General features: G+C 43.9%; 1 protein-coding gene across 2 annotated transcripts in view; it reads right to left on the bottom strand.

Moving 5' to 3' along the window:
• Positions 1–10,633, bottom strand: part of LOC143837261 (solute carrier family 22 member 7-like) — a 28,264-nt gene extending 17,631 nt beyond the window's left edge. For both annotated transcript variants that reach the window (XM_077336882.1, XM_077336890.1), the window contains exons 1-3: positions 9,570–10,633; positions 3,106–3,209; positions 1,465–1,619 (exon numbers count right to left, since the gene is read on the bottom strand). In XM_077336882.1, the coding sequence (XP_077192997.1) occupies positions 1,465–1,619; positions 3,106–3,209; positions 9,570–9,947 (637 nt within the window). In that variant the 5' untranslated portion in view covers positions 9,948–10,633. The remainder of the gene's footprint in view (positions 1–1,464; positions 1,620–3,105; positions 3,210–9,569) is intronic.
• Positions 10,634–12,938: the final 2,305 nt, after the last annotated feature.

Raw genomic sequence — 12,938 nt, 5'->3', positions numbered from 1 at the left:
CATTCAGAATCAGTAAACCTCTGCAACCCGGTGTTAGTAAGTAACATCAGGGGAAGCTCTTGGCCTCTTTGCTGCCCTCCAGGGCAGCCAGGTGGCTGCTGTGTCAAACGAGATGCTTGACTAAGACCATTTACGCACTTGGAACTTCACTGCCCCAGCTTCTGTGCAGAAGCACAAATTGGAGGTGGATGAGGTGCACCAGGCCAAATGCTCCCCCTTGTTGCTGCAGGAAGAGGTGGGGCAACCTGTCACAACTAAAACTCCAGCCTGCTGCCTGGAATGAAACCTCCAGTGCATAAACAGTCCATGAAAGGCAAACAATGCTAGAAGGATACACAGTATAAATAGTCAAGACTAAATACAAAATACAAAAACTGTGTATGGAATAGGCTGTACAAAAATATAATGAATTATAATAATGAACTTGATTGAAGAAAATCTTCTAAATAAACTTCTAATTCATATCCGTGTAGATAGTTTTAATTTCTCAGTGTATTCCCAATATTCTTGTTCGGTCTAATCCATACAGTTTTTATATTTTTCATTGAGTCTGGACTAAGAAAGACCACAAGTCTTTCACTATGCATGCAACAGGACCTGGGAGAGGCACTGTGGCTCAATAGTAGAGCATCTGCTTGGCATGCAGGAGGTTCCATGTTCAATCCCCACCATAAGATTATAGGCGATATGAAGAACCTCAGCCTGAGACCCTGGAGAACTCCTGTTCATCAGAGTAGACAATACAGGCTTTGAGAGGCCGGTCATCTGAGTCAGTATTAGGCAGCTTCATGTGTAGTGGTTAAGAGGGGCAGCTTCAAATCTTGCAAGACGAGTTTGATTCCCTGCTCCTCCACATGCAACCAGCAGTGTGACCTGGGGCTCATCATAGTTGTGATAGTACTGTTCTCACAGAGCAGTTCTGTCAGAGCTCTCTGAGCCTATTTCACAAGGTGCCTGTTGTGGGGAGAGGAAGGGAAGGTGATTGTAAGCCACTTTGAGAATCCTTTGGGTAATGAAAAGCAAGGTATAGAAACTAACTCTTCTTGTTGTTGTACTCTCATGTTAATTAATCAAAAGTCCTTCCATATGGCCAGTCAACGAGTGCCTGAACCCACTGGGGAGGGGAACTGTATTGCTTGCCATTGATACATCAGCAGATAACCTCTGATTCGCACGTGATGCTTGTGCAACAACACAGGGATCCCAATAGAAATGGATACCCTATCTGGTGAAACAACAAACACATTTTAAAACAAATGGACATATACAGTACATGCACAAAAGTAGGTGCTGAATGTACAAGGCAGGTTGAAATGCAACGAGGAGTGAAGGGGCAGATGACAGCTGATGTGTGGTTAGAAAGTAGGAAGAGCAAAAGACCATCTGACAGATATCAACAACCCCCAGCCAGGGAGCGAATGCTCAAGTGCTTTCTGGATTCACTTCTCATCCAGGATTTCTCACCTAAAATTAAGGAGATGATAGAAATGCCTGTGAGCCCCACCCCACAGAGCAACCTCATGATGATGAACATCAGGTAGGACACTGCGAATGCACTCATGGTTCCAAAGAGCAGTGTGACAGCAAAAGCGAGCAGAAGAATACTCCTCCGGCCAAATCTAGAGGGGAATCAAACCCAAACACTGTTACCATTGTTCTTCCTGAGAGCATAATACAAGAATGAGATAAGAACTGCCTTGCTGGACCAGGCCAAAACATTGTGATCTTCACCACAGCATTCTCACCATTAAGATTTGCCTTAACCCAAGTGTTCGGAAAGGAGGGAAGGGAGGCGTTTGAGATCCAGTGCACTCCACTCAACAAGGACTCACATTTTGGAAACATGCATTCTTTGTTGTAAATGACCTGCCTGGAGCAAACTGTAATGTTGCATCTTCAGTACCTATTACTTGCAGTCTATGGATAGGGGCAACTTAGACATGACCCGAGAGAGCTGCAAATGAATCTGCCAAGTATTTTTCTTAATTGGCAAAGAGGAATTTTTCTTAATTGGCAAAGAGAAAAAGAAGCAGCATTTCCTTGCTATGTTTTTGAACATTGACATCTAACCCACTTTATCCTTCTCAGTTTGACTCAACGGCAACTTCTTGAGGATAAATAAACATCACAAGTCACCAGAAGATGCAGTTCAGTATGCCAATTCCTAACAAGAGATCTGAGAATGGATTCTCTAAACTTGTAAAATACTAGAAATTGCAAGTATGTGTGTCCTGATTTGGAGCAGAGCAACATTGTGGGACAAGAGTAGCATTCCCCCAGTATAAACCTTTCCCCTTCAGCTACTATTTGATCCTTGGGAGAAGGGGAGGGGGGACACAGGGACCAAGAGGGTGCATGCATGCTCCTTTTACACAGGGCAAACAGTGCCTTAAGCCATGGAGAATGGTAGAGATGGAAGGGTTAATCCCCCTAATCCAAAAGGAGCCTGCATAGTTGCTATTTACTCTTCTGTAAAGCACCAGAGATTCATTCCTACTTGATTGCCAGCTCTGGGTTGGGAAATTCCTGGAGATTTGGGGATGGAGTCTCAGGACAGTGGGGTTTGTGGAGGGAAGGGGCCCATTCTGCCCACCCTCCAAAGCAGCCATTTTTCCCCCAGGCTAACTGATGCTTGGAGATTATTTCTAATTCTGGGAGATCTCCAGGTCTCACCTGGAAGTTGGCATCCCTAAATGAGTAGAAGGGGGCTTGGAGTTAGTAGGCCCAAAACCATGTATGGTGGGAGTGGCTTGGCAACATCAGTGGGACCTGTAACACCCTCACTTTTGATCAGCACCAGCTTGCCCGTGCCTCTAGTCTTAGAAAGGCCAGGAATCTGAGATGTCATCTGCTGGAGCCTCAGCATTTGGTGGGAGGAGTTAGTATTTGGATGGGAGACCACCAAGGAAGTCCACGGTTACTACACGGAGGCAGGCAATGGCAAATATCCTCTGTCTGCCTTGTGCCTTGGAAGCCCTACAGGGTTACTATGAATTGCTCCTACTTGATGTCACTTTCCATATTAGATGTGCTTTTTGTTATTAAATTATTATCTGCCCCGACATTGGGCAACAAATCAAGTTAGTAATATAAATAAATACTCACCTGTCAGACAAGTAGCCAAAGAGTACAGATCCAAGAGTAACCCCAATAAAGAAGAAGGTAGCAATGGCTTGGTTTAGGCCTTTCTTCTCACACACCAGGTCCCACTGGAACAATAGTACCAATAACATTAGAGGAGAAGAATTGGGTTTTATACCCTGCATTTCACTACCTGAAGGAGTCCCAAAGTGGCTTACAATCACCTTCCCTTCCTCTCTCCTATGAGGTAGGTGAGGCAGAGAGAGCTCTGGGGGGCCTGTGACTGGCCCAAGATCACCTAACTGGCTGTATGTGGAGGAGGAGTGTGGAATCACACTCAGTTCTCCAGGTTAGAGGTCACTGCTCTTGATCACTACACCACACTGTTTGTCTAGACAGGCAAACACTAGCATTCCTCTAGTAGTCAACATCAACAGTGTCATATGCCTCCATGCTCCTGATTCCTCTGATCTATAGACTGGATCATGACCTTCTATGAGGAGGACTAAGGAACCCAGATGTAGACCTGCACAATTTGTGACCAATGTAGGCCAGCATGGCTATGTCTTTATGGAACTTCCTGTTTTTTGCTACCTGCCTGGCACAATGACCATGAATGTAGACTGGGTCCCCTGGCGAGTCACTGAAGTTACCTTCGTCTTAGTGGTACAGGTTGGGCAGACAAGCAAATGAATAAAGGTAAGGACTATATGGAAGTAGCCAGGCTACTTGAGGACTCATGTGGCAGTGAGTACATGAACTCTTCTCTCTTTCATGAATATATCCATGCCATCAATTGATATCAAAAATGTGTAAGGCTGGTGTGAAAACTCTCCATGAATTAAAGGGATCTTTTATGTAGTGGCAGTTTTTTAACATATTGTGGCTGTCATATGATGGGACTGCCGTAGCATATCTAGCAACGTTCATAGTGGCCATAAGAACATGCACTAATTGTCACAAATTGTTCAGGTCTATGTGAACTTTAATATCTCCAGTTTTCAAGATGATGGTTTACCGTGAATGAAAACCCCTAAAGTTCTTTCCGAATCACTGTTAAGATGCTCTACCTCTGAGCACTCTCCAAATTCAAAATTCTTTTTCATTTGCAATTGTTTGTCTTCATCTAAAAAGAATAATATGTTTTTTATGCTGGGCGGGGGGGGGGGTTCCTTATAGTTGCTACATTTTCCTCCTCCATCAGAATGAATTTATATATGCTGCATAAAATAATTATTTATTGACTAGGAAGAAATCCCATTGCAACCAGGAATGCAATGGACGCTAGGATCCAGGGGACACAGGCAGGCACAGATCTCTCTCTCTCTCTCTCTCTCTCTCTCTCTCTCTCAGCAGGAGCCATAGGAGGTAATCAGGGGTCGTTTGCAAGTTTGCAGTTTGGCAGGGCTCTCTGTGTCTCTCCCTCAGGTGTCTGAGAGCAAAGTGGCTAGCGTCCAGGGAAGGAGGGTGTGAGCTGGAGAGGGAGGGCCAATCAGATTGTGGCCAGCTTTGCTGTCTGCACCCTGATTGGCCCTATTCCATCTTGGACAGCCAGGACACTCCCCAGCCCCAGGGCTGTTTCACAAATATTAAGAGGAACAATGGATAAGGATATTAGTAATTTCAATCAAAATGGTTATTTTATGTGGTACAGCACCTCTAGATAATTACTATTACTATTACTATTACTATTACTATTACTATTACTATTACTATTACTATTACTATTACTATTACTAATTTCCCGCCACTCCCTAGCAGGCTCGTCGTGGGTAACAACAGTCTTAAAAATCCCATTCAAATGCCCATTAAAAGACTCATAGACTGCCAACATGGCGGAAAAATATCCCGCTGCCACCCCTACTGCCGAGGCAACGGAAAAATGGAGCAGGAGCGATGTACACTTAAAGCCCTGGAGTGGGGGGGGGAAATAGATCTACTCCACTGACCCCAGCCTCAACCATAGACCTGGTGGAAGAGCTCCATTTTACAGGCCCTGCAGAATGTTGCCAAATCCCCCAGGGCTCGCAGCTCAACCGGAAGCTCATTCCACCAGGCAGGGGCCAGGACAGAAAAAGCCCTGGCCCTGGTTGAGGCTAGGCGTGCTTCCCTGGGGCCGAGAATTACCAAAAGATTTTCCCCCACAGAGCGTAAGCCGTTCACTCAGGTATGTGGATCCCAACCTGCATAAGGACTTAAAGGTTAAACCCAAAACCTTGAACCGGATCCGGGCAGCAATTGGCAACCAATGCAGCTGCCTCAGCACAGGCTGGATATGGGCCCTCCAAGGTGTGCCAATGAGGACCCTAGCAGCTGCATTTTGCACTAGCTGAAGTTTCCAGATCAAGGACTAGGGTAGGCCTGCGTAGAGTGAGTTACAGTAATCTATTCTGGAGGTGACCGTCGCATGGATCACTGTGGCCAAGTGATCGGGGGACAAGTAGGGTGCTAGTAGCCAAGTCTGACGAAGATGGAAAAATGCCTGGCTTGCTACTCTCTTGACCTGTGCCTCCATAGTCAGGGAGGCATCAATGGTCACTGGAAGAGGAAGATAGTTTTGCATGCCTGCTCCTAACTCTTGCTCCCTATCAAGTTGAGAAAGCAGCTAAGCACCAGGTTGTTCCCTTTAGAATGCCATTAATGATAAGTCAGCTGGAGAAATATTCAGACAGTAAGAAGTTTATGTTGAGAATAAGGTCAAGCTGACCTTATCTCCCCCAACCAAGCCTCAAGGCTGGCAGGAAGAATGGGGGATGAATCTGTCACCACTAGCGTAACCTTGGAGGCTGGGGGGAGGGGTCATGCAAGCAGAAGACCCGGAACCCTGTCAGCAGCTTTTGGGGGGTTGGCTTGATGGCTGTAGGGCAGTCCTAGGAGATGGAATAAGGGGGGGCAGGTTATTGGCCCAGGTTCTAAGGGTACCTTTCCAGCCTCCAAGAAAAAGGTTTTCAACACCATGTAATTCTATTGAGGTATTTTGAGGATTCTATCTCCCTGCAACTGTGTCTTTTCTCTTTCACTGCAGCCTAATAAAAATGCATTAAAAGGTTTTCCAGTTTAGCCTGGTTGGGGGCATATTCGCATTAGGCCAACAATCCTGAAAAAGGCCCTGGGTCATCAACACAAGGCTTAGCCTCTTCTCTTGCTACTGACTTACCACATTGCGCTAATTCCTTCATCTGCATATGTTCCCCTGCTCATTTATTAAAATATTTATAGCTCACTTTCCAAATAAAAACGTATCTGAATACAATCCCATAAATAAAACTGCAATGAAATCAATCTCACCAAAAATAATCATCCCTTCCCCCACTCCCCAAATGATGAGACAGCAGCACAGTGAAAAGGCAAATATATAACCACAGAGGCATATAGAACAGAGCCGAATCAGATTAGGCCACAATCAGAAACAGAGAGCAAATCCAACAGAAAATATCAGTGTTCTTCCACAAAGCATTTAGACATTTGACCGAGGCATTATTTCAGATCGCTTCTCAGAGTGGTGGTTTGTTGCATTTGCTCCTTCGTGTCATACACAAAAATGTATCCTAATGGCTAATAAACTTGTCCAGATGTATTTTAAAAATGCATGATTATTTATATTTGGGTTAACGTGTGGCAACGGTGCTTTTCTGTTGCTATTATGGTGGCATAGGTTCTCTTGAGTTCCCCAAAAAAACGGCTCTTAGCACAAGAAACTGACAGTGCAATCCTAAACAGAGTTAACCCCTACTCATTTCATTGAAGGGAGGTGTGTAACTTTTTCTCCCTCTCCAAAAATACAAAAATTTGAGGGCCTCAAATGAAGTTGATGGGAAGTAGATTTAGGACAGATAAACATAAATGCTACTTTACCCAGAGAGTGATTAAAATGTGGAATTTGCTGCCAGGGGATGTAGTGATGACCAGAGGAAAAAACAACTTTAAAGGGGAATTAGATAGATTCATGGATGCTAACCATAGTGACTGAGGAGATCCTCCACATTCAAAGGCAGTCAGCCTCAAAATCCCAGATTTTGGTAACATCAGGGAAGGTCTCAGCTCTATGCCCTGTTGTTGGACATTCAGGGGAACTGGTTGGCCACTGTGTGAGACAGGATGATGGACTAGATGGACCACTGGTCTGCTCAAGCAGGGTTCTTTTTATGTTCTTATGCCAAAGAAGTAAAGATTCTTTAGGCTGATCCTGCGTTGAGCAGGGAGTTGCACTACATGGCCTGTATGGACCCTCCCAACTCTAGGATTCTATCATCCTCAGATAGTTATATCGGTAACCAAGATCGTTCCCCTTTTTAATTACCCACTGAGCACTGCATTCCCAGATTACCCAGGGTATCCAGGAACCATCTCAATTCATAATTGCCTACATTCCTTCTATTCCTTCTAATTTAATCTGCTTGTTTTGAGGGTCTAATTTCTTAACTTCCATTCTCAGAGACTGGCACCAAATGGATTTCTGGGATGCCTTCCCAGGAAAAGAGAAGAAGAAGAAGAAGAAGAAGAAGAAGAAGAAGAAGAAGAAGAAGAAGAAGAAGAAGAAGAAGAAGAAGAAGAAGAAGAAGAAGAAGAAGAAGAAGAAGAGTTGGTTCTTATATGCCCCTTTTCTCTACCCGAAGGAGTCTCAAAGCAGCTTTCATTCACCTTCCCTTTCCTTTCCCTACAACAGATACCCTGTCAGGTGGGTGAGGCTGAGAGAGCCCTGATATGACTGCTTGGTCAGAACAACTTTATCAGTGCTGTGGCAAGCCCAAGGTCACCCAGCTGGCTGCATGTGGGGGAGTGTGGAATCAAACCCAGCTCACCAGATTAGAAGTCCACTCTCCTAACCACTATACCAAACTGGCTCTGATACCCAGAGCTCACAAAGAGGGCATGAAATAAAAGCAGTAGCAGCAAAGTAGAAGCTAAAACAATATTTGTACAACCAGAATATTATATATTACTCTGCAGTTGCATATAGAAGGTGTATATTATACTGCCAAGAAAGAATTTACCTTCTTTCTCCTGGAGAGCTGCCTGAGCCGGCACCCAGCCAGTTCAAACACAGGGGAAAAGTCTCTCTCTCTCCCCCCCCCCCTCTGTATATATAAAACTGTGAAGTTCCTTCTTAAGAGACCAGGGGGTTGGGGGTGGAACATGGTAAAAACACAGCACATTTTTACTCTGTTATTTTCCTTTCAAGAAGGTAGATGGATGCTGGGGGAGTGCAGAATCAAACCCAGCATGCCAGATTAGAAATCCGCACTCCTAACCATTACACCAAACTGGCTCTTTTCTTTAGCAGTATCAACCAACTCCTGCTCTACCATGCGACAGAAGGCAAGAGGCAGTTCAGAGGAAGTTTTCTGATTATACTTTTGTGCAGTCTGGATTCTGTCTTGACCTGGAATTTTTGTATTAGAGAGTAAACTGACCGCTCACTGTGCATTACACATTACACATTCATTTATCTATTCTCTCACAAGTATCTGATTTTTTTGGCATATTAAATGATAAGCGGTTTCAAAGACACTGTTGTGGCATATCGAGACAAAATAAATATTGCCTATTGCAAAGGGGAAATAGCATTAAACTCTGATCTCATTATGTTGGATCCACTCAGTGTTGCCCTAGTCTCCTTTTGACTACAGTCTCCTTCACATGTGGCTTTTGTCCAGCACAGTGCTTTAGCTAGTGGGGGGAACCCTTCTTTGTCACCAGCAGAAAAGTTGCATTGGGAGGGATTTCAATATACATGAGACTGGTGCTCTCTAAAAACCACCCATGGTTCCAAAGACATAGGTTTCTGTTGTAAATAAATGTATCAGTATAAAACCAGTCAGTGAATAGCCATGGAATAACATTGGAAGACCAAGATAACATTCTGGAAGGAAATGGACCTTGATGTTTTCCAGTTGTCTCCACTAAATCAATACAATACAATACAAAACCTTTAATGGCATTCACACTATAAAACAATATACAAATCGGTTCTGTAATAAAAGTCTAAAAAACTGTGAGGAAAGTTACAACAGGCAAGGGAGCGGCAAATACAAAAAGATGAAGCCAGTGACGTTTACTTCTTTACCCTATGGGACATTACTATAGATAAAAACTTGGCTACCCATTCAGTGGTCTCCGAGCAATTATCGATAAGCAGCAATTAAGAGCCCTGCCCTCTGAGACATTAGGGAAGGGTAGAAGTGGGGAGATCAAGTCAGAACGTTTGTTGTTATACAACTCACATCGCAGAATGATATGGCAAACTGAGTCTGGTTCTGTATGGCAATACCTGCAAATTCTTTCATTGCAGGGAATTCTCCTATACCTGCCTTCAACCATTGCAGAAGGAAACCCGTTTAGTCTGGGTAACATAAACGCTCTGCGGTTTGAAGGTATCTCCACTAAATCAATAAAGCATTCATTATTATCCTAGTCAGGATGGGACAGCTGACCCTTTGGCTCCACAATCCCACTAGTTTTCAAACAGGGGTGTAGCAAATTCTTACCTCAGTAGCTGTTGTTGATACATACTGTGAGTGATCGTAGACCCATCCCTGCTGACAGCTCTGAATGGATGATGTGTTGTCCATATCCTGGGAAGAATTGACCCGCAGTTGATACTGAGGACTAGAGAACATTTTACAGGAGCTCAGTGCCCCATCAGGTGCTCTCGGGAGCCTAGTGAGGAAAATTTTATCCTGGCTGAGGTTTGAAATGCCAGTGAAGTTTGGGATGATACAGTGGTGAGATGGTGAGGCAGAGATGAAATTGTGTAGTAGGAAGTGCATGGGAATGACCAACCTGGGCAGGCAAAGCATCAGGTAAACCAGCATCTGGTATTTCCCAAAGCCACCCACTTCCAGAAGAAGTTCCTCAAATTTCATTGTTCCTTGGAAGAAAATTGGGGACAAAGATGATGGAGGAGCTGAATGACCAGACAGAGAAGTCTGGTTGTTGAAGTCAAGTTAAGTACTTTAAGCAGGCAAGTTAAATTTAATTTCACCATGAACAGGCAGCCTTGCAGACCTAATGCAGATCTAGTCATGAGACTTGGAAGAGACAAGCCTTTTATAATGAGTGCACAAGAACTGTTCTGTGTTCTTCCTACTTAATCTTGGGAGACCACACAGTCATAAGCAGAAAAGTGAATGGATAGGAATGTGATAAGCAACTCCAGAAAGAACCAGATGCAGCCCATATTCCAAGTTGTGGAGTCTGTAAGGTTAAAAAAATAATAAAGAGTCCGTGATGCTGCCAGCTCTGTGATAATAATTTCAAGCAGGCTCCTAACTGAAGCTTCAAAAGTGGCTAGACCACAAGCATTTTTATTAACAAACTTTTGTACATTTACTTATTGCAGTAATCTGTGGAACATCAACAGCCTGCGGGGGGGGGGGAGACATAACCAATTCTAATCTAATTGATGAATTCTTCCATGTCTGATCACTTGGAGGCAGTTCTAGTCACTGGAGATCAGATGAGTAGTTTAAAGCATTCCTGTTAGAATCTGTACCCAAGCTTTGCTTTAAAAACATTTTAAAAATTTAACATCTACACGTCTAGATTATTGCACCTAATTTGGTCTTTACCCTTCAGTCATAAAAATAGGAATGTGCATTTTCTCTGTGGTAGAATGGTGGATTCTCCCTGAAGAAGCTAAGAGCCAAGCAGCCCTTTACATTGTCGATTTCTAGTCATAGTCTTCATGTCCTGCAAATGAAGGAATTTGTATGTGCCTTTTATGTGTAGTTCAATGACGTACAAACTTGGTTGTAATCAGGAGAAGAAGGAAGGCCCAGCCAAAGTTCAGCAATGTAATGTCATTGCCCACATGGCCTGAAAGTGATGTCATCATGTCAAGGATGTATTTGGGCAAAAACACTATAGTAAATTTAGCTGGTACTATAGTGTTTTTGCACAAAGCGTCACACCAATTTGATGACATCACTTCCAGGTCACCCAGGCAATGATGTAGGCATATCACCACATGCTGGCAAGACCTCCCTATTTTTTGCAGTACGTTCCCCCCCCCCCCTAATAGCCAGCTGACCAATGGTGGGGCCTGGTAGTGTGGGACCCTTGCCTCCATGGGGAATGGGGTGGGGTGGGGTCTGGCAGTTCTAGTGAGGGGAAGATCTGATTTAAAGAGCAAAATAAGGTCACTGAGCCTTACCTCTCAGCAGTTCATCTCCTTGATTGCTGTTCTCTTAGCTTGCTCACTTCAACATTAGAGCCCCACAGAAATGCCTACAGAGGGCACACACATTTCCTTACATGTTCATCCTTTTTGCTGCTAAAGTTGGTCTCCTACCCCCATGTTCATGATTGTGGCATCTTATCTTACATACATAGACTGCATGTCTAGTGTGCCCATTGGACAACAAGGAACACAACTGTACACGTTCAGTCAGAAACAGCACATAAAACAGGTTAATGGTGTTGTGAGTCACAATGACTGACAAACCCAGCTCTAAAACAAGTGCAGAGATACCTACCTTCTTAGGATCCTCCGGACCCACGGGACCTGGCCGGCTACTGCCTGGTCTCGTATCTTGCATTTCTGGGAAAGGTAGTTGATCATAGACAGATTCAGTATCCCCAGCTCAATTAAAGAACATTAACAAAAGGCAATCTTAAGTTTTAACTTTGAAGCTAGAGGGCAGATGGGGACATATACAGCTCATGTTTTGATTATATTCTGAAGTTTATTCCTTAGCAATCTGCCCTTCTGAAACACAAACTACATCCCAGGCTTCCTACAGCAGCCTGTTCAAATGGAAGCTGGAACTTTTATGTTCAACATCAGTTTCCCCTGACACACATTTCCCTCAGGCCAAGAACCAATTAGGCAACCTCCTTGCTTTCTCTTCCACTCTGCTTAAACATCCACATGAACTAAACCTAGCCTTGCAACTGCCAGAGAATGTTCCCCCATGTTTTAATAACATTTTATGTGATGCATCCTTCTTTTCTGAAGTCAGTCATTACTGTAATTCTGAAATTCCACACTACTGCTGTAACCTGAGACAGCCTCTCCAGATGATGGGCACATGATACTCATATGTGCTGGGATTAATACATTGCTTCATTATCTCACCGAAACATTGCGGCTCCTAGTAAATCCAACCTTCACCTTCGGCATTTGTATTCCCATGATTGCAAATTATCAGTCCTGAAACTACCTCCATTTCAGGAACATCAGAACAACAGGGCCTTTACAGTTGTTGGCCAAGGCTCTGGAATAAAGCCACAGAGGAGATCTATCCACTCACCTCTCTTTCATGTTTCTGTAGCCTAGGCAATACAGGAGCATCTTCTAATTACAATTATATTGTATGATGGCTTTGGAGGGTACTGAGGTTTTTTATAGCACTAAACATAGTATAGATATTTGATTTTGACTTTTGGAGGACTTAATAAAAGCAACAAATCAAGGTGCCAAGTTTCATATTTCAGCATCTGGTAAAAACACATTTGTTTGCCCAGCCTCCCTGAATTTTTTGTATTTTGTTATTGTTGCTGCTACTACTTGTTTTCTGACTGCAAAGGCACATCTGAAAAGTTTGTCAGGCCTCAAGGCATGCCAAAATTGTTAGCAGCTAGCAATGCCCACTGCAATCCCCCCCCCAGAAGTGCCATACCCCTGGACATAACATGTCACCTGGAAGTGACATCATCCAGATGGAACTATTGCATCATTAACCATCTCATGACGAAGCTGCAAGAACATCTTATTGCACGCTTATGAGGGCATATGAGATGGCGGTTAGGTGGTTAGGGCAGCTAAATGTGAGTTTTATGCCGCCTCTATTGAGTCCATGAGGGTAGTTCGATCTTTGACCACCCTCGAGGAAGGGTGCCAAAATAGTAGTCAA

Source organism: Paroedura picta, chromosome 1 (genome assembly GCF_049243985.1).
Source record: "Paroedura picta isolate Pp20150507F chromosome 1, Ppicta_v3.0, whole genome shotgun sequence".
In the NCBI taxonomy this organism is placed as follows: domain Eukaryota; kingdom Metazoa; phylum Chordata; class Lepidosauria; order Squamata; family Gekkonidae; genus Paroedura; species Paroedura picta.
This window is presented reverse-complemented; position numbering and strand designations above follow the sequence as displayed.